Consider the following 22965-nt stretch of genomic DNA (forward strand, 5'->3'; position numbering starts at 1 on the left):
AGCTTAAATATTCAATGGTACCGTGTGTTACCTTTGAACAGATATAAATTTATTCGTTGAACATTTTCATAATTATCAGCGACAAACAGACTCACTTGCCACCCATAATGCGACCTTATTTTTGTCTTTCATACGAACGCCGCCTGCATTTGTATTCGTCACGCCGTATCGTCTTCGAAAAAGTCGCGACCCCGAAAGTATTTCTCTAATGCGGTTTTTCATTCAAACACGCTTTTGTCGATTCGGGTCGCGAAAGTAGTATTGTGTCATTTTGCCGCCTTTAGATTTAGCCAGGAGTTGGACCACCGGATTAGAAATATTGTCATGTACAAGGTTGGGGTTATCAACTCAGGAGTCAGTAGTAATTCATGTGTATATATATACAGTATATATATATATATATGTTGAATTTCACATGGGACAGTGAAATCGAATCGGTTCAATTGAATTTAGACTTTTGAGCTACTTTGAACTGACAATGATATTGACTTTATCTGCCGACTCAAAGTTTAAAAAAATTGACTCTGGCCCCAACTATTGTCTTATGGTTAAAAAAAATATTCGGGTGTTCGATTGGATTTTCAACCACGGTAATTTTTTGGGTGAAATATAAAGCCGAAATTAGACCATGAGACACATAGGCTATGGTTGCAGAGACCTGTTTCTATACGCGAGAGTCGGGGAGCATTATCCCGTTACTGATTAATATGACATTACTGAAAAATAAAATTATCCTTCCATTTTCTAAATAGATCTAAATGAGTCTACCATAAAAAAGGTTCGGAGATAGTAAATTAAAATAAACCATAAGTTCGATGTTGCTAAGGTAAATAGTTAGTCTATAGCTAGACAATTATTAATTTAATTAAAAAGCAAACAAGTTTATTAAACTTTCAAATCGATTATATTCTGAAATAAACCTTTAAAATTAAAAGACGTCTTGAAAATGAATTATCGTTTCAAAGTGAATACCGGAGCCGCCAAGGCTTGAGGCCCATAGGCTTCAGCCCACCTTGTCTGATGGTAAATCCGGCACTGGTGAAATATCTTAGCTGTAGGCTTCGGAAAAATTGAAAAATAAAAGCAGTTGCTAGCGAATTTCCCATTAGTGGTGAAAAGAGCGAATTTTCTCTCATAACAACGACATTTAAACTTAGAGAAAGCACTTAGCACGAAAATAGCCACCAAAAGAAGAACAGTTTTCATAAATCAGAACTAATTTATTGAGGTAGATGTCACAATTAAAAGCAAAAGCAAAAATAAAGCCCGAAAATAATGGATAATCATGGGTCACTGTTTGCTGTCGGACTGGAGACGAATGGTAGAAATGTTTTCGTGAAAAGAGTCACAAATATCGGCGTTGTCGTCTGCTATCCCAGGCTGTCGTATTTTCATTAATTTATTTTATTAAGCTGAAACCATTAATAACTGAGCCCAAAATACGTCTGTGGATCATTTTGATTATTTGTTATTAAAATTATTTCTGAAAAAATGCCTGTTCGCCAATCGTTACTCGATAGTCGGTGATCGGTTAGAACCGGTACCGATGCTTGACCTCTGCGTTCCTATATATTTGGGCATAAAACTTGAACCCGACATTTAAGGTTTAAGGCTGTTTTTTTTTTTTGTTAATGTATAACAGATACTATGGATATGTCTTGGCAACGCTAAGATGCTTCGATACGAAAGACTCTTCACAGAATGTCATCGACTTTGTCGGAGGCTACATCTTCAACCATATTGTTTCTCGTGCAGCAATAACTCGAACGTTTTATAAAGTATTGGATGAATTCAAACACCGTGATGAAACTCATACCTACCCATAAACCAAGCTGACCCCCTATAGTAAAATACAAAAAAATGAATAAGATCGTTTTCGTATTATTAAATTTGATCAAAAAAATTTAGACTCGTAACATTGCTTGGGAAAAGTGGTACAACGTTACATATTTACCCTGTTGATGAACATGCTCTTTTCATTTGCATTTGTCATTGCTAATCACTAAATAATTTTTCTATGTTGTTACAAATTCGGCGTATAATGTCCGGACCGTTATTCATTCAAGAACAGAGAAGAATGGGTAAAAAAGGTATTAATGAAGTTGTGGATTCTTTGGTGTAAGACTAGATACAAACTACACTCTGATAAAAATCCGGTTACTCGATAACTCTTGCATACCTACGTCACTCAAAAGTCCAGATTCGTCAATTTTTTTAGATTGTGTGTAAATGTTATAACTCATACTGTTGAAATAAACCTCTAAATTCAAGATATTTTTGAACACGTCTTCTTCTTGTATTTCATTGAATGCCTATAACAATACAGAAGTAATCGAATTTCATTTAGTTTATTAAAATATTTGGTAATGTCAATTAGTTGACCAAATCTTCATCCACCTTCTGAATAAATATATTTGATATGCTAAATACCATGCAACAAAGCAGAAATGAACTACTTGAAATGTCCCTCGTCAATCCATATGCAATAGCACCAGCAACGTTTCTTTTAAAAAACTTTTCTCATTTTTCAGAAGGTACCTTTGACCACTGAGTGTATAAATATACTTATTATAGTTAATGATGGTATTCAGGGGGTTCGGCACAGAATTCAGCGAACCCGGTCTGATTTTTTGGATTCAGACATTATACAATCGCAACATCGACTAGTGTTATATTCAGCAGTTATGTATTTGATTTTTGTAAAGCGTGACTAATGTAGCTTAGGTAATACATATTTATAAAAACCACAAACTTGGATCATAATATCATCTTGGCAAAAGTTACTAAAGCTGATGAAACCGAGTGGGAAATTAGGAATATGATAGAATTAATGTTCCAAATAGCCATTGAATGACCTCCAAGTGTTGGGCTACTGTTTGGGCTACCGCTTACCATTATGTTTTCCAATGTTGTAATTCCTGGAAAGGTTGCATATGACACTGAAACGTCATATTTCGTGAAGTGGCAAGGCGTAGTACAATTGCAATCACTTGTGGAATACTAATGATAGAACGTAAATATAAAATAATAAAAAATCAAGTCAAAAAACATATATATGTCGAAGAATCCATTTTGAACATGTAATTCCAACTTGAATGTTGCTGTACCAATTTGATCGGCTAATCGCTATATTGAAACAGTATATATATATTTAAATTACATTATGCAAATTTTATAATAAAATCCAACATATAGTTTATACATATGTACAGTTTTGTACTGTAAGATATATTGAATATTTCAACCGTAGTACTCACATTTTGTTTCAGTTCAAATAGAAATTGAGAGGCACATTTTCAAACTTGTCCCAGTGTACATTCATCTGCGTCCTCTTTGGCCCAGTGTTGCGTATGCCATCTGCATCCACATTGGCGAATTAACAATTTGGTGAAACATTCTAAAATGATATTATTATCCATTAGTCATATAGTTTACATCATTAATTCATTTTAATATTTCATCTACAAATTTATATTAATAGGTCATATTGATGCTCACAAACGCATTCATAATATAGTATATTGGAGCGAGGTTTGGGTCATTTTGAACCAATCACTTTTAATAGGAATCGCAATTGTTTTCCTGACAGTTAAAATAGGCGAACATCGAGTCAATATTTTTATCGGGACCAGTTTGTAGCAAGGTAAATATCTAGGTACTACAAGCAGGAATCAAATTTATCTATTGTGAATGGATCAATGTCGATTGTTGGATGAAATTAAAAACTAACGATTCACAGAAAACCACAAATGTATAAAATGCAACCTTGTTCGCAGTTGTGAAGAGTGTATGTGTTGAAGTATTTCAATTGTTCGTTCGTCGTATTACATCTTCCCCATGGTTCATACATCAAATTGTAATCTGTTCTTTTAACAGCAAGTAATCCTTTTATTCCTGTTGGTATCGCTATACCGAATGTTTCCACGTCAGGAATTTCATATCTAGGATGAACCTGTGATTATATGAATCATCAAGACTGGCATACCTTTTGTAAAATTATTCGAATTTCGTGATTGATGAATATGAAAATACAATTGCAATTTTGTTAAAAAATGGTTGTAGATAGCAGGCTCATCTCGGATTAAACTGAGGTTTTATATTTGAGTAAGAGTTATCTTGAGAACATAAGTAAATAACCTATAGGACACCTGACCTGCATGCATTCACATTAATAGAATGACACGTGCATTTTAAACCAAGTTCTGACAATGGAGACGCTTCAAAGTGCCCCCAAACGTAATATTAGCTCGGCCTTAGAGTTGTATGTATACAACGAGTGTAATTCACAAAATGAGTTTAAACCAAGTAAATTGAGAATTTAGGATATCATTAAAATCGTTTATGAAACTTCATATCTGGTTTGGCAACAAAAATGGAATCGAACACTACCTATAAATTGTGACCAAGATACAGATACTATCGCTAACAATGGTTGTGACTTATCGATCTCGGTCGGTAAGTATGTTGATAGGTATTTGTCTGTTTGTTTGTTTGTTTGTTTCGTATGTTACGCGATATCTCACGAAAGCGAGGCTGCTCCAAATTTTGCATGTGCGTTCATCAGGTATCGAAACCGCAAATCGATCAGTCGGCGGTCTCCGATCGCTTTCTAGTTTAAAATTTCTTAGAGCATAATTAGAACAATTAAATTTAAACCTGAATTTTGATGCCTGCTTCCATAATACCATGCATAGGTTCTTCAGTATATCGCACTTGCTTGGCGTCGATTTCCATAGAGAAACCATTTCCCGCGCCGGGAACGTTTTGGTCCAATACTCTCCCTTCCTTATTAAAGGTAAAACATTTACCGAGTGAAGATATTGATTCTGTAAACTCCTCTTGACGACAAGATCTTGATCTATATCTGGTGCATAAACAAATAATATCAAATATATCAACAGTGATTATTATTTTCGAATTGGACCTTGTATCATTTCGCCGTTGTTGTCGCTTTTCTCCTCGGCTACTGGATCAAACGATTGAAAATTTTAAACGTTTCGAAATGATGAAAGAAACCGATATTTTTTTCAAGTTTTTCTGGGATCGCTACTTCACTCTAAATTTTACCTTATTAATTTATGTCATGTGAAAACTTTTGTACGATCTTTGGGCTTTGTGTCCATGTATTTAGGTGCTGCTCACTTGGTATCTATGGTATTATTGCTTTATTTGTATATGTGATAAATCTATCACTTTGGCCTATCACAAGTGTCGTAATTTCATGAATTACACAAATAAGCGGTCTTGTTCTCACGCTGTTTTCTCGAAAATATAGACTGAACATCTATAATAGAGTTGCCAAACTGGGATACATGTACTCCCAGGAGTACATTTCGACTTTTAAATGGGGTACTATGAATAAAGTATATTGACATTCTTTCCATAACTTCTAATCTGCCCTAAAATATTTCAAACCCGATGTTAATTTTTCGAAGTTGAGAACTTTTCAATTTCGAAGATTTTAGCAAATGTAGGGGGATATTATGAGTTACATACCTATAAAAATATTAATTGTGCATCAAAGCAAGTTGAGCATAGCAACCAAAACTATGAAAAAATTTTGGGGGTACATAAACGAATCAATATATTGTCCGAGGGGTACCGATGAACAATAACCCGGATCTATATAACAAAAATTTTCAATATTAAGTCACATACTTGCAACGCTTTATGTCTGGTCCAATAAAGAATCCATATTTGTTGATATGAGCTGTTATATTGAAATTGTCACCAAGCTCGTCAAATTTTTCCTCGTTTTCTTTTGTTATATTTCTTGATATTTGGGTAAGGGATGTCAAACGATTCAACGCATGAAACTGTCTCAAATCAAGAACTGATGACCTAGGCTTAAAGCATCTGGGTGAAGAAAATAGATAACAAAATTAAAAACTAAAATTTTCTTAATCTAAGCTATTATTAGGCGTTTAGTCTAAACTTGTTAACGCTCGTACTCGTTAGCTGACGATAGAGACATCAAATTATTCGTCTGTTATAGACATTGCGATCTGTGATTTTAATTTGAATAAAATATATATGAATATTTTTTATTGCACTATTGAAACTAAATTGCAATCTTTTCATGTGAAGATTTGTGAAACAATAGATTGTATAAATTCAAAATTTTCCCATCAGAGGTATGTGATTTCTGTAAATTTAATGTTGAAACTACTAGCTAATATTTTATGATTATATAATTGTTCAACAGTTTTGGAAATATCTGAGCATATAGACATATTCAAAAACAGGAATAACTTTCAACTTTTCAAAAGAGATTGCATGGCGGGATATGCTAGTAATTTTCGTAACTTATTGTTTAATTGTATCCTTGTTCTTGATACCCGGCTTTATCTAAATATCGATGCAAGATACAAAAATTCAAAGCCTTTGTTCAATTTATTCACCACCTATCTGTATGAAGTGAGGGAAATTGAACGGTTCATTGCATACAAAAATGACAAAATAAAGGGCTAATATCAAAAATGGAGAATTTCAAGATACATATACAATAATTGATTGTATTTATATGATTATGCATGTATAATTTCTGATTGGTGATTATTAATGCAGTAACTGTGCCAATCAACTGTGTTTTATATATTAATGAATATTTTGAAAAAATTCAATTTTAAATAATATATTATAGTTGAAACAACATAGTATATATATATTACTCTAAAACCATACCTGCAATTAATACCAGCCATGTTATACGGACGATCATTTTCTCACCCGTGCAAAAATATGATATGCCGTGACATGATGTTGATGTCACAAATTCTTTGTCCGTCTCAGAGATTAAATTTGCAGTTTGCTGTTGTCGAGCATTCTTGTTTTTTGTATCAGGCATCTTAATATCGAATTTTGGCGTTATCGAACTTTCATTTGAAAAAGGATAGATTTCTGTAGTCGTACTCGGTTAGATCCAGTGGACTGGACTTTGAAATGTTGGTTGTCAATGCTTCTAGTCACTGAAACATTCGTAGTGCCAAAATTGTTCATTCCTGATCATATTAGTTTGGACATTTACAAATTTTGCATCTTATCATTTAGTTATCGTTGGTGACTTTCCTCTGCTATAAATTCAAATCACACACAGAAAAGTGTGCGTGTGGCCATACTCAAATTCTCAAGAAGAGATGTTCAACAACAACATCCTTTCGTCAAAATTTAGCCATGAACATAACCAATGTTATTGGTCATTACCTTCTTTAAATATGTCTTCGTTATAAGTTCCTCTTCGTTATAGTTCTCTTGTGTGCTTGTTTCTGGAACGTCCTACCCCAACCCAGGAACTAAGACAACTGGTAAAGCCATTAGGCTTTTGAAACATGGTTAACCCAAGAATTTTACAGGAATTTCCCCAATCATCGTTGTTTATTTATGACACCATATTCATAATTTATGTTTCCTTGTAGCTGTGATAATTTGTTTTTATTGTCACAAATGATCAATTGGTCGTAGGATTTCCACGATATAGTTTGTTGGAAGTTGTGATCAATTATTGAAGTCTGCGCTGTAATATGAATTGGTACCTTCATGATTTGTTCAAATCTAATTTTCACATTCCAATCCAAGACTTTGAAGTCAGTCTGGAATTGAAAGATGTTTTTTGCAATATTTGAAAATTGGAATGATAAAGAAACCGTTGATTTGATTTGGTAAACGAATTGGCTACCACATATTTCCATATAAATTGCAACTTTGCGAATCGAGACGATTGATTGTATTTTACCAAGATAAATGTAATAATGTGTCATATAATGGTAAAAAACGGAAATAATACCATATTTTTCCTGTCTTCTTTTTATAGTTTGCAAATGATCAATAGGTGTGACAGCCAATCGGTTCGGATCAATATAACTGAGTGTTCAATTTTTTATCACCTTTTGTCGCAAGGTAATAAAAGGTATTGATAAGGAACACAGGAGTAAAGAACAATTGAATCTGTTTACTCGTCTCAGCACAGGGAAAGAAGTTGAACATATGCTTGTGTTGCTCAAAACTATTCTTGTCTATTGAGCGTTTCCAATGCAGTCTACAATGCTCTTCGTGGTCTTTATTGTCTTACATTGAAATAACAACAAAAAAGGTATATCTAACCATGGAATCGGCTTAAAAACTGATACTGTACAGTTTATATTGGAAAGCAAATTGCTGATATTAAAATACATTTGTTTCTCAGGATATCTCTACAATATAAAATCAAAATATAAATATTTGCAATAGCATGTGTATCTTTCCGAATTCATTTGATTTCGTATATATTTGTACACGGCCTCATTATTTCTTTACCAACGGATAGGTTGTAAACATTTTAAAATTATTCTCAGGGTAAACATCGATTCGTTTTTCATTTTCATTGACGTTTTCTTGATTCTACTATTGATTGAATTAGCCGAATTGTTCCCTTTTTTATGGTATTTTGATTGAGTTGCAGTAACCAAAAACCGACTACAAAAAGATTTATGGTAGGCTTACCTATACTGTTTAACAGTACATTAATAGAACGAGCACCATCAAACGGCCAAGAAACACTTATCCAATTGCCGTATAGTTCACAGTTTAAATTTCACTACAGTCGTTGTGAGATCAGAAGACCATGAATTTCGGATCGGGTATTTATTGAAAACAGCAATTCGACACTTTAAATAGCAAAAGAATCAGAAACAACTAATAAAATTCGCAGGCGAATTTACCATGCGGTAAGGTAGGCTATGGTATAGTGACCGCAAGTTTCAGCAAATTCGATATAGATATTTGAACCATTAATCACTTTTGACAGTAAATTGTAAGTCGCTTTCAAATTTATAATAAAACATGATTCAAAATTTTTTTAAACTTTTATCAATTAAACATTTTTTAAAGGGTTACTAACAGATTTCAAATTCAAGTCCTTTCATTAAGAAATGATAATTTACCCTGTTATCGCCACTTCCCAATTTCGACACAAGTCTTTAGCACCGCCATATGACGTCATTTCACAAAACTTTAAAGTGAAAAACGAATCTCCTAATGACCACAAAAATGTTTGAAATGAATAAAAGTGGGGGTGTATGGGTGGTATGCTAAATTTTCTCATGGACATATATACTTATAAAACACTTTACAAGGCAATCCGTAGCTATTTCGTGCGCAATGAAAATTATTTATATAAGTGGTGATAATAGGATAATCGTAGTTCCTATTATCGTCATAATGACATTTCAGCCAAATCGCGATGTATCGCTATAGAAATTCTTTTTGTGGGTCCCTGCTGTTGACATTTTTTCTTCCATCGGTAGCTGATGTTCCGGGACTATATATATAAAATGTTTCGTAAAGTATTGAAAACTTCAGATGGATTGCAATAAAAAAATGGCGATATATAATAGGATAACTCACTTGGCCCAAATCTTTACCGATCAAAAACTTAGAAAAAGAAATTTAAATTGGAAAATTCACCGTAATAATGCTTTTATTTTTTGAACAAAAGTAAGAAAAATAAGAACCATGCCCACTCCTCACCTTTTCCGACTACGAACGGGTATTATATATGACCCTAGGCTTTCTGGTACCATGGCGTTTTATTGCAAACTTGAGTTTCGTAAGGTCTTTTTCAATTTACCTTCAATATATAATCAATACGTATTTTCTCTACGATCAAAATTTTGTATTTCATGCGATATATAAAAATTGCGCTGTAACACCGTAATACATTCTACAAAACCAGTAGATATCTTTTATGGATACGTAGATGATGAGTTTTTTTTTTTTACAATAATTATAAGTCAATTCATTGGTTTAGTTTCTAAATTCTACCAGTAATGAAATCCTATTATGAAACAACTTCATAATCACACTTTTTATTTACAGTTATGAAACGAACGAATCAAATTAAATAGAGCATAATCATGTGGAAAAAGATACCATACGCTGGAATATTCGAGCTAGTAACATAATTTAGTCTTTAAAGCAAAATTGGATTCACTTCTCCTGCAATCGAAGACACCCTTCAAATAAATAAACCGCTGTTATAATGATTGTGTTGGTAGATGGGAAGATTTAACGAGTCTATTTAAAAAAATAACTTAATTATACATCATTTAAAGCCATTTGAATGTTACAGGAATGTTTTCCAAACCTCCCCAGGTATACACAACCATGTTTTGGGAGAAATCAAAGTCAAAAGCCTTACAATGGAAGAACATGAAAAATATATAGTAAAAGGTAACCGGTACAAAAAATAAATATGAAAAATAAAAACATTACATAGCGTACAGCAGTCATAGAAAATATTTAGCATTTCAGAAAAATTAATTCACAAAGTAAATAGCAGCCATAGGAAATATTTTGCATTACAGAAAAATAGCTCACATAGTAAATAGCAATCATAAAAAATAGTTTGCATTACGAAAAAAATAGTTCATATAGTAAGCAGCAGTCATAGAAAAAACATTTGCATTGAAGTGAAAGAAAATTTAGTATACAATTCAGCAACCAATGAAAGGGTAGGCCTTGTTGACCTCGGGCCAAGTCGAGAAAAAGATTAAAATTCAGCAGCTACACATGCCTTACAATTTTACATTCAATCAATAGAAGGGAATTTTTGAGACTATTGCTATTTTACGCAACTCATGCAGTGAAAGAAAACACCCTTGTTAGCATGGTCTGGCAAGCAGTGGCAGCTTTGGACAGTAATGACTGAAAGTTTTAGAATCTTGTGAGCAATGAGCATGTTCCAAAGTTTTATCAATGTTCGAAACCACTTACATTTGCAGAAGCACTTTTTCCATCATGAAGAGTTTGAAATCTTATAGCAGGCATGTCCAACCTTTTTAGTGCCGCGGGCTACTTTCACATGAGGAAACTCATTGCGGCCGCAAACTTAAATACAGTATATATGTATACACCAGTTATGATTTACGTTATGATTTGCGCGTCGCTGAATCAAACGCTCCTTTTGCACAAAGCTATTGCGAATATCTGAAGACAATATGCACGCATTTTTAAGCAGTGACTGAATCTTAGAAGTTTCATTCGCCGCGAAAATAACATACACACGATAACAAAATACAAACAGAATAAAAAACGTATACCGGAGCCAGTAGCAAAGATACTGTACACTTTTTATTTTACGATGGGATGATCAAAGCCTACACAAAAGATAATATATATTCATAATGAATTGAATTTTGTTGCAAATTTATTCATATCATTTTCCTCGATCATTGATTGCACAATAGCTCGTTGTAAAGAGAGGTTTAATACAACAAGCTGAAATGGACAAATAGTCCATATCAGTGTTCACTACAGCCGAAGTAAATTGAAGGCGATGTCTCGAAAATTTCCATTTAGTCGTTTCCCTCGCGCGTTTGAAAGACGTTGAATAATTAACCAAAACAGTCAACAATGTCAATTGTGGCTCAAATATGTGGGAGAAATCGTGTTACGTTAATTTCATTTAATTTCGAAAAATACTGCGCGGGCCACTCGGAACTCTTCAGAGGGCGACATGTGGCCCGCGGGCCACGGGTTGGACGAACCTGTCTTATAGTGTATGTACATATACAAAAACTTTTTGTATGCTGTAATAAGTTTTCTGGTGGTTTTTGCATGTTTGAGCTTGATAAATGACAAACACTGATCAATGTGTTTGCACAAAAAAGTGTTTGCTATGTATTTCTCTGTTTACCTATTCTCCATATCCAACAAACCGTGCTGTCGGACGACGTAAAAAGGCATGGCACAATGAAATAATGAGTACCGGTAAAGCGTTGGAAGTTTCTGCTCGTTGTATAATATGATCATTGTACCGGAATACATTGTTTGCATTTGATACTGGGTTTTTTGAAGCATGCTACTGCTAGTGCTACTCAACATGATCCTAATCCGGAACGTTGAAATGTTCAGTTCCACTCGTGACTGTTATCGTTGTTTGTATTGGATTACATGATTAGCTGCTTAGAAGGGTGATTCCGTGAGGCGTGGTTAAAAAATATTGTATATTGTGCAGAAGAAAGAACTCTTTTGCACTGATTCACAACCGAAAGAAATTGAGGCGTCATAATTAGAGCGATGTAGCAGCGCGCACAATGGATGTCAATTTGTTTTTTTGGTTAACTTTTGGCTAAAATTTATACGCACCATCTTGGATTACGGTACTCGGTTCATTTTACTTGTTCAACTTGCAAGAATCTGTTCAAGAAGGCTAATTTTCAATTTTAGCTTACAGGTTTTGGTAAACACTTCTGAGTAGCCTATAAGCGTTTTGATAGTATTGTACATTTTTCGCACCTGCCTTTTCAGACTTGTTTCCTGTGAGTTCATAAAACCCACACTGATATTACAGTAATAGGTCAAGACAATGAGAAAACTTGGTGAGCTATGGCTATGAGCTAAACCTATGGCTTAGATTTTAAGCAATTATTACCGGGATACGGTCTTAATTTCTGTCGTTTTGTATAAAGAATATTGGGAACCCCTAATCTTAGATAAAAAATTTCCATTCCAATTAATTTTTCGATGCTTTAGATATTGGAACCGTGGGTTTCTGCTCGCAGGTTTGATAACTATCCTCGATTCCTCGCTGCTTTCTTTCGATTTGTTCTCCCGTAATATTATCTTTGACTTTTTCTCCTAGTTTGCTATACTGTTGTTTTTATATTTCACTGATATATACTGAAACGTTTCTCAACATGCCAATGAAGCCTATTCTTTGGCCATGAATTTTATTTCTGCGAAACATGTGGCGTTACGCACCCTCTATATCTTTCCAGTTACATTTTTTTGAATGCTTGAGATTTAGTTGCTGCGTTTGCGAAATAATTCGGCATCTACAACGTTTTGATATACAATGATTAAACAAAATCAATACAATGATAAACTTCTGGCTTCCATTTTTATTACACAACAGTGGACAATATATCGCTATTTCATGTTTCCACAGCCTAATAAGCTCTAATATCAAGATGGAGCATTCCAACAAAAATAGTGATGATTGTGAAAAAATTGAAAAGATCTCAAAAGTTGAAGAATTGGAAGAATTGGGATTTCCGTCTGATTTTATTATCAAAGTCGAAGAATTTTCTTTTCCTGTACATCGAGTAATCATAGCTGCTGCATCTAACTATTTTCGTCTTATTCTGTCTAGTCAGATGAAGGAATCTAAAGATGGTTGTGTTGATATGGAGGAAGTTGACCCACATGCAATCAAGAAATGCATTGCTTTTATGTACCATTCAGAAATGCCAATTGCTCTTACTGAAATAGAGGACGTTATTCACGCTTCCAAACTAATAAACTTGGATAGACTTGCTGAAAAATGTTTCTATCAATTAAACCAAGAGTTATCTCCAGATACTTGCATTGTGTCATTGAAGTTAGCCAAGTTGTATAATCGAAACCAGTATGAGTTACAAAATTATATTTTAAAGAACTTCAGAGCTATAGTTGCCTCTGATATGTTTCCATATATAGATCATGATGATCTAGTAGATTATATCGAATTTTTCAGTGCAGGTGAAGATACCGAAAGAATTAAGTGGGAAGCAATTACAAAGTGGGTAAAATTTCAATCGGATCGAAAAGACAATTTCCCCAGCCTTTTTCAGCTCATGAACCTGGATCTGCTAAGTCCACAATTTCTTCAAGAAAGCGTACGAACCGATCCACTTGTGAACGACTCCGTGGACTGTATGAATATTATGATGGAAAGTTTACTTCCACATACAAAATTGCGACAAAACATCATGAATAACACAGCAACAACCCCAAAAAATATTCATATAGCATGCTTGAACCTACGTGAGGGTTCAATTGATGCCTTCAATGTGCGGTCAAAGGGATGGTGTCGCATTTCTGGTTCTCCTATAACAGGACAATACAAGTTTGGCAGTATTTGTAGTTGTCTATATATTCTGGGTTATAATGGTGATTTCTTCATATTTGACAATAAAAGAGAAACATGGATTCGCAAACCAAGTGGAAGTCCTCATTACGAACACTTTTTTGTAATTGAGTTTCAAGGCAAACTATTTGTGCTTGTAAAGCATCACACTTTATGCTATGATCCCATTCAAGAAATGTGGGAAGCTGAACGTCTGCCTGGTTGTCGGCTACGGTTCTTCTGTGCCGCCTCTTCTGAAGATTTTATTTATTCAGTCGGAGGTGCAATTGGGACTTTTTGCCAGTGGGATCAAGCAAGAAGATATGACCCGCTACGTAAGAGATGGGCAAAAATTGCTTCCATGAATAAAGAACGAAATGGATCAGCAGCGGCGTATGCCTGTGAAAAGTTGTATGTACTGGGCGGAGAATGGGACAAGAAATACCTGAGTACAGTAGAATGCTACAACCCGGATACTAACACTTGGACTAGTATTACAAATATGTGTGTAACGAGGGATGATCCTACAACTTGCGTCTCCGATGATAAGATATATGTCGTCGGAGGAGCTAGGGATGAGGATGGCAATCCCGAACAAGATAATTCTATAGAATTATATGACGTAATTTCAGGCAAATGGGCTATTATCTCAAAAGGCAGAATATACCCCGGACTCGTGCAATCATGCATTTATCCGAAGGATAGGCTCTCATCTGGGAATTCGGTAGAATCAGGGGGATGTAAGACGCAATAAATGAGTGACAATATTACAGCGTTAATGAGTAGTAATGTAGTGAAAACATGAAAATAATATTTGTCTTATATCTAATTCAATTTTTGCAAATATAAATACAGAATATGTTCAATTTTAAATTTTTCAGCGGAATTACTCAAATTTAGCTAGATGATAATATAATGTTATCGAAAGTCAAAATATACACTTATAATCCACAATAAAGGAATATCAGTTATATATAAGACGTGTCTTTAGAAGAAAGTCCAACATGTAACGCTATAGTGTCATAATAAAAAAAAACGGTTTCAATTATTTACCCATGTTTCATGAAACATTTTATCTGTGGATGTGTATAATACTAAATCTTGTGTAGAAAATATAGAATGTTTATTCTGAATGGTAATTAACTTCTTTGTATTATTAGCATACTGAATTTAATGAAAACAGGTCAATTTGGCCTGTTTTTTTTGATGATTTATAAGAAACATGCCTATATGTAGTGCGGGCTAAGTGATAAAAAGATTGAGGACGTGTTTTTGGGCTTTGTTAAGAGTGATGAGAATAATAGTGTTTTTCATTTATCTTGCACTACCTAATGAGATTTCAACAGCATAACTTGTATTATGATTGAAGTGAAGTGTATATTTGAAAACATAGGTTCTCAAAGTGTTTTGTACTAATCCCCTGGGGTCTGTGAAGAAACCTAGAGGCGCTGCGAGCTATTTGTTTATTTTTCAAAATACTTCCTTGACTAATTTTGTATCTGTCAATAGAAGCAATAACAGAATTAATAAATTTGACTACAGTAGCGTCTAAATAGGGCAAAATTCAAAAATGAAATCGGAAATTTGAGTTGCACTTCCAGCACTTGATATTATTTTTAAGCAAGATATTGCCATTACAAAAATCCCAAGGTTGGTGTTAAAATCTCAATGAGTACAGTTTACAATGCACCCAATTCTGGCGACTTTGGTTGGACCATATTGGCAATATATTTTTAATAGAACATTTTCCTTACTGTTCACTGCCGTTTAGAAAATCCATCAATTTGGCAGTGGCAGTTGGCAATTAATATGGTGTTGCAATTAATTTTTATTTATTTATTCTCTGTTTTTATTTTTGTTTACTATGTAATATATCGTAAGTTTGTCGCCTTTTCTTACTTTATAATTTCTCTGCGGCTATGTGTGTGAGATTATTAAGTATTTTATGTGAGTGAACATGTACCACTTCTTCTTGGTTAAACGTCCCATCTTATATAATGTACGTTTCAAACCTCGTCTGGGGTTTAAGACTTAGTTTGACTTTACCGGGTATTGCGAACTGAGCAGAAAACGAAGAATGTATGATGACCACTATTTGAGCTTTATACTCACGACAGTGAATAGCAAAGTTATACTCCGATGCGTTTAAGCCTAAACAATCTGAGCAATGACGCTATGAGACCAACACTTTTACAGCGCCATCTTAATAAAATGCAATCTGCCCATCACAAAAGCATTTTTTCATAAAAAAAAGGGGGAGCGAAGTTTGTAAAAAATTTTCAACGGGTGGCGGCTCAAAAAGTTTATAAACCACTGTTCTAAATCACCCTGTTGCTTTTCACACATCTCCAGCCTGCTAATTGCCTTCTGGATCTTAGGAAAGATTAGAGCCACGTCATCTTGGAACTTGATGATATCCTCAGACTTGTTAGAAGCAGACAGTTGAGTTGAACGTTCCAATAGCTCAGTGGTTCTTGAAGTAATTTATATATAAATTATATAAATATATAATTAATATATAATTATATAAATATATAATTTATCCGTGAAATTTAGATTTATTCATGACTTGTATTAACTCTATTAAATAAAGTTTAGTATTTAAATTAAGTGAAGTCATTTTCACTTACTCAGAAACATTTATCGGTAAGTAACAATGTGCTTTTCGTTTAATTTATATTTAAAATTTAAATTGGGGGTCCGTGAATAATTGTCAACCTCCTTACGGGCTCCGTAACACCAAAAGTTTGCGAACCCCTGTTTAATATATTTAAATCAATTGATTGTGCAACTTTGCAATACGAACATTTGGACTTACAATCTATTATGGGCTCTATTGACATCTGAAAGCGTCAGATGGGAATTACTCCGCTGAAGTTCGTTAAATAGTACTGGTATGGGGAAACTAATATAGAGCCATCTTTTTCCTATACTGTCGTGTAAAAAATTGTCATTATCCTCTACGGGAAACTACGGGAAAACAATGAACTGGAATAGAAGAGACTCCGTTGTTTCCAATTTTAGCGGATTGAAGAGTGGAAACGTGAATCTTTAAGCGAGGGTTTTTGAATAACATTCGATAGAATGTGGGAGCGACTCCAGAACTTAGGACAGGTAATCGATGGACGCGGATATCATATTATGGGTCTAAATATGAATCGGGAAATTAGCGACATTTGCAAACATTCTCAGTAAGAAGCTGAAGTTTCCAATACAGAATTTACTTTAAAACCATAAATCGCGAATGTCAGCTTTTGAGATACATTCACATTGACGGTGAGAATTTGATATTCCGTATTAAGACATGATTACTGAATATTTTCAAATATATATAAGGGTACTTGTCTCAGCCTCAAGGCCGATCGTTACAACGACATCGGCCGATGCGCTCGACGATTTTGAATAACCTTTATCGTGCTGTTATAGTTTTACATACAGGGTTAATACTTTTGTCTTTGCCCCTTAAGAACTGACTTCAATGAAGGTAATTTTTTTTGAACCACGTTCTATTGATATTCTGTTATAAATTAAATAATGTATTGTAACAGTTTATTGAAAATTGTTTGAGACGTAGCTAAAATAACTTATTCATGTATTATCACTGCTGCGCCTACCAAAATTCGTTAGGGTTTTACATAGCCACAATACGTGAGGAAGACAAGATTAACACTATCATCTGACTCCATCTGCGACTGTTCATGTAGTAAATTTTGTGAGGCCACTCATGACTGAAGGATTCGAGAATGTGACTCGTGCACGTTGAATGACGCTATTTTAGTAATTAGATATAACAAAAGAGAACGTATGTTGTATTGTTTATGAAACATATTACACAAGTCACCCTTCCGTGCCATTTTCCGGTTACCAGTGAATTCTTTAATATTATATTATACCATTTTATAAATAGTGATCGGTGTCAAGCAAACAACTAATCTAAAATTTTAGCGGGTTATGTAATTGCACCATGCCTTGAAAAAGGATTACGATTGACCACGTTTACGAGGTAATGCAAAATTTTTGAAAAGCACCAGTATCTAATCCAGTAATTTTTAACCGCGGTTCCGACAATATAGTCCAGGGGTTCCGCACGTTCCCATCCAAATCCGAGAGTATTCTATATTGATATATGTATATAGTTGATGTAAAATTAAATGCCTGTCGATTTGCCACTTTTAATAAACTTTCTACACCTTAAAGATCATTTTATTTGGCATTTAGCTTTGTTTTTGAATGTGTTTGTAGTTCTTTACAATTCAGACAATTATTGAACAATTGCACAAGTGTTACTTGAGCCTCTGAAAGCTTACATTGGGTGTTCATCTCCATCAAAATGATTGGAACTACTGGTCTAATAGATTGAATTAGTACAAGATATAATTGGGTCAGCTACCGATTTTAAAACAAGAATGCAAGATCCAAAAAACAATCTTCGCCTGAATACCTAGCTGATATAATCAGAAAGCAATTTTCTATTATTCAGTAATGCATGAGGAATTTTTAACAATTTTGCAATCTTGGTTGGAGTTGCTGCCATACTTAGGGTATATAAAGGGTATGGATCAATTATAAAACCTGATCAGATTTTTTATCTTATTGAAAATGCGTTTTTATCTGGTAGATAAACCATGAATATGAACGAAAAAAAGTATGGTGTGGCTAAAAAGTATAGCAGAAATGGCAGAAAATAGTCTACTGGAGTGAAAATTAAAAATCAAGGAAATACAAGGCCAAATATTTAATATATGGTTTTGATATTCAATCTTGCCTCATTTGAAGTTCCAACAATTGCCGCCCATATCACAATTATAAAATCAAATAGAGACGTTGCAACACATATACAACACGGTATAACTCGGTAACTTCTCAAGCCCAAGTCATAAATGAGAGGAAATTGAGATTGATCCAAATCTAAACTGTTGCATCGCCTAAAATATATATCTTTCCATGTTATTTGCAAGAACAACATCAAATTATGCCTGTAAAAAAATATTTTTGTTCTGCATTTACTGATTTGAAAAGTTGACATTCTTCACGTGATTCTATTCACAAAGGTGCGTGCTTTCACTCATCCGGTAAAATTAGATTTCTTTTCATAACGCTAGATGACGAGAACAATGTCTTGAAACATATTGAATGAAAGATTCTTCTGTGTCAACATCCGGCTATTAGAACGGTCCTAATTACCATAATGTACTGTATTTAGTATGTGAGGCTTATTGTTATATGATCGGTGCTATAAGCAAGGGGAAATGAGCAATATAACATAATAACCGGACCAAACCCATACGCTTTCTTCGGTAAATGCCGATGGTAATATGATGTGGCTGCAACAGTCGAGATCGAATGTCTTCTTTGAGCACAGGGGCCGAAAGTGTACAAGCATACAAAATATAAATACCGGTGCAAGTCTTTGCACTTTGCAATCCATTTTGAAAACAATTATGTTTTCTATTCTTTTTGAATTTGGTCTCGCGAGCTGGAAAACAAAGATATGCGAACAGATATGATGACTGTATGAGAAACTTGATGACTTTCAGAAAAGTATTGAAATAATTGTTGTTTTATTAGATTAATTTACGATAAAAATTAGAGAAATTATGTTTGCCAAAATTCTACTTATGTTGTCAGTCGTATCTTCAATTCGATGTAATCAAGAGGAAAGAATGGACAACTTGATTCACCACTTGAGCAAATTTGTGGTAAGAAAGTTAAATCATAGATTTTGATATTGATTAGAATAGGGTTGGACTACTGAGTCAAATCATTTTTATGCCGTACAATAGCCGAACTTCAATGCATGTCACAACCTCGTTGTTAGTACTAGTTGCCGTGTATAAAACACAGATGAAAAAATAAAATGAAATTGAAACGAAATTCATTTCAATTCTTGTGTTTAGTCTGAATGAATTTTTATTGTTATATATTTATTGTTATATATATTGTCTATATATTTGATTTTAGGACGAAAATGCTGACCCGGAGTTTGATGTTGTAGATAACGAAGATGCCATGGCGGAAATTCGTAAAATAATTGAAGATCATGGATTTAACTCTGACGATCTTTTATCTGATATAAGTTTCTTGTATGGAATTCCCGGTATTTTCAAATCAGGAGATGCAAAGAGATGGGCGAGCGTGAATTTTTCCTATCAATTGGCTTGTTATAGCGTATGTATCTGAAATTTAAAAAAAAAATATTAAACTTGACTCGCTTGCTTAAAAATCGTGTGCATTGCTATAACTTAAAATAAGTAATTGATCGCAATAGCTAATAATATGGTTTTGATTTGAAAAAAAAGTTGTTTTCGTTCGTATTCTAAATTTCGTTCTATTTAATGAGATTTTCAATGGTTTATTTATTTCTGATTTTTTTATACTCGTATACGCAATTTCGCATTTTTATTTGATTTAGGGAAAAACTGGTTCACTCTTATCACAAGCATGGTGGGCGTACACGAGATTCAATGAATACGGATGTTATTGCGGTGGAGGAAATTATTATGGAAATTATTTGGATGCCACCGACCAGTAAGTAAACAAAAATTAGTACATTCACCTTTTTTGCATTGCAGTAATCGCTTATTACGTAATAGGCTTTTTAAATGATACTCCCGTAGTGTATGTACCAGGTTAGGGTTAGGCCATAATTTTATTCCGACTTTTCCTATTTTAGTTCTATTACGAGTTCGGGGACTGTCTGTGTTATTCAAGTGAATATACCCGCTGCCCATAGGTTTCAGTCCCTTTACACAAGTTGATGTAAAGTAGGCAAACAAAATTAGTTACCTTCATATTGGTACCCACACTTCTGGAGCGTCTTTTAAAGTGCAATCCTATATGATATACCAGGATATTTAACAGTTAAAAAACAGGAAATACGATGTGTCTGATTGATACAAAATACGGCAGTGCTATAATGCCACGTTTCTTGTTTGTTTTAGTTGCTGTAAAGTGCATGACCGCTGCTACGATCGCGTTCAATCGAAATTCAAATTGGCACTCGGTTGTCATACCTACACAACACCTTACACCGTCTCTTGCTGCAAAGATCAAAAATACACCAAATGCACAGATTCAGGCCCAAGTAAAATTTTTTGCACATTATTTATTAATGTGCCGCTGATTGATTCATACAGATGAATGGACGTATTTTTGAAAGAAGCCAAAATTCGAAACTAGCACGCTTGGCCACACACGCGTTGAAAGCTTTTCAGAAAAATATGGTTATTCATAAATTTGGCTCGAATTTTGCCTTGAGTTTGAATTGAACGAAGAGACCTATTTAATAGTAATATCATGTCAAAGTTGATCAGCGCTCCATAATCGATGTGCCTTCAGTGGGACTATACAATGTAACCCAAATGAGAATGAAGTGAGAGAAGAAATGCTTTTACAGCGCTATGGCATTAATTGTTTCATATATATGATTTAGCTTTCCTTACCGAACCGACAATGTAATTAAACTGTTTTCATAACAGGTGGCGGAAGGGGGCTTTGTGAATGTGATCAGGCTATGGCAAAATGTGTGGCAGCAACAAAAGGCAGTTACAATCCGTCATTATTAAAGAACAGAAGTAACTGCAGAGACCCTAACGGGAAGAAATCAAAACCCTTGAGCCCATGGGAGATTTTAAAAACATGCAAACATGCATTCTCTCCTGCTGTTACCGTCCCGCTTACATACGGGTGAGTAGACTAAAATATCACCTACCTTTATAAATTTCTACGCGTTGTTGAACCATTCCATTAAATGTCACATTTGCAATTAATTCTATGCAATCCAATACCACAGCTCATAAAGTATACTGAACACAAAATCTAATATATATATATATATTTGCTGTAATGTTTTCTTTACAAAAACTAATTCAAACAAACAGCATTTATCAGGAATTGATTTACTTTTGTATCTACACTGCTAAATTAAACTAACCACAGTGATTCATCGAAGAACCCAGCAGAGCACAACTTAACTGCTGTGTTTAATATATATATACAAAGCCAGTTTTCTCCAATGTCACTAGGGTACAACTTTCGGTGGTGAGAAATTTGTTGTATTCATTGTTCGTTTTTGATGGTACAGACTCATGTTTAACCGGTGTCTGTTTGGACATTACTTGTGTAACTCAATATTCTCCATACTAAATTAATACTCCTGGCTGATGGTACATATCACAATTTTCTTTGTCTAAGTGCATGAGCTATTCCGCCACACCAGATTTTATTTTGAGGTTCATAGGTTATATCCAGAAAAAGTCAGTATTGTGTGACGTATGAACAAAATGCTTGTGTCACACATTGAGAATTTGTACTTCTGTTAATTTTTCCTACACATCAATACAATGTTCATGTAACTTTTTGAGCGTCCAGCAGGGATTTGCCAACAGCCCTACACCCTATAAATAGTTTTATAGGCCATAGAAAAATATCTACTACCCTCCAAATTTGCGTATCTTCCACTTATAAGTCACTGTAACACTAAAATTAATCAATATTAATATTTTCAGTTCGCAAGGCACTTGTCCCAAGAGTGGAGGAAGTAGTGGGTGGTTTTGGGGGTGATGAGACACAGAAACACTCCAGTATATGAATAATCTCAAGAAACACAAGAAAATTGTATATTTATCTCAAATGTATCCACCTATATATATATATATATATATACCAGAGATGCCATCGTTGCTCAGATTATCATATTGATTGAATTTAAGGATGCAGCTTTTGATGGATACTTTAACATCAGTCATTGTGTCGTTTTTCTTTCTGTGATGGTCACCGATTACAATTATTTATCCAGAAGAAAACGTCGACAGTTGTTCAATAGTTTGAACGTAAATTTGATACTGTTAATTCTCAAATTGTGTTTTGGATTCTTCAATCACATGATGTGCAATTTAAAAAATATAAATACTAAATTCGTACCAGCTTTTAGTTGAAAGGCTCGCGCGAAAGATTGAAATTATAGTAACTATCCCGAAAGTGGAGTGGCGTTCGTCCTGAATTTCTGCCCTATGTATTTGAAACTTATTCATGTAAATTCATGTGAAAAATTTCAGAAATAAAATATGATTTCTACATACCTTTAGGTGGTGAATGTTAAT

At 34.1% G+C, this 22965-nt stretch overlaps 3 protein-coding genes across 3 annotated transcripts; 2 read left to right on the top strand and 1 right to left on the bottom strand.

Moving 5' to 3' along the window:
* Positions 1 to 3029: 3029 nt before the first annotated feature.
* LOC120337309 (bile acid-sensitive ion channel-like) lies at positions 3030 to 5974 on the bottom strand. The gene is made up of 6 exons (XM_078117177.1): positions 5952 to 5974; positions 5659 to 5856; positions 4657 to 4864; positions 3766 to 3952; positions 3258 to 3397; positions 3030 to 3126 (listed from the first exon to the last, which is right to left on the bottom strand). The coding sequence occupies exons 1-5, from the start codon at positions 5972 to 5974 to the stop codon at positions 3297 to 3299; spliced, it is 717 nt and encodes a 238-aa protein (XP_077973303.1). The 3' UTR covers positions 3030 to 3126; positions 3258 to 3296.
* Positions 5975 to 12645: 6671 nt separating this feature from the next.
* LOC120337297 (kelch-like protein 24) lies at positions 12646 to 16042 on the top strand. The gene has a single exon (XM_039405047.2). The coding sequence runs from the start codon at positions 12855 to 12857 to the stop codon at positions 14616 to 14618; it is 1764 nt and encodes a 587-aa protein (XP_039260981.2). The 5' UTR covers positions 12646 to 12854; the 3' UTR covers positions 14619 to 16042.
* A 3230-nt stretch (positions 16043 to 19272) lies between these two features.
* LOC120337331 (uncharacterized) lies at positions 19273 to 22643 on the top strand. Its single transcript, XM_039405098.2, has 6 exons — positions 19273 to 19563; positions 19826 to 20032; positions 20277 to 20392; positions 20806 to 20948; positions 21343 to 21550; positions 22372 to 22643. The coding sequence occupies exons 1-6, from the start codon at positions 19462 to 19464 to the stop codon at positions 22424 to 22426; spliced, it is 831 nt and encodes a 276-aa protein (XP_039261032.2). The 5' UTR covers positions 19273 to 19461; the 3' UTR covers positions 22427 to 22643.
* The last annotated feature ends 322 nt before the right edge of the window (positions 22644 to 22965 follow it).

Source organism: Styela clava, chromosome 10 (genome assembly GCF_964204865.1).
Source record: "Styela clava chromosome 10, kaStyClav1.hap1.2, whole genome shotgun sequence".
Classification (NCBI taxonomy): domain Eukaryota; kingdom Metazoa; phylum Chordata; class Ascidiacea; order Stolidobranchia; family Styelidae; genus Styela; species Styela clava.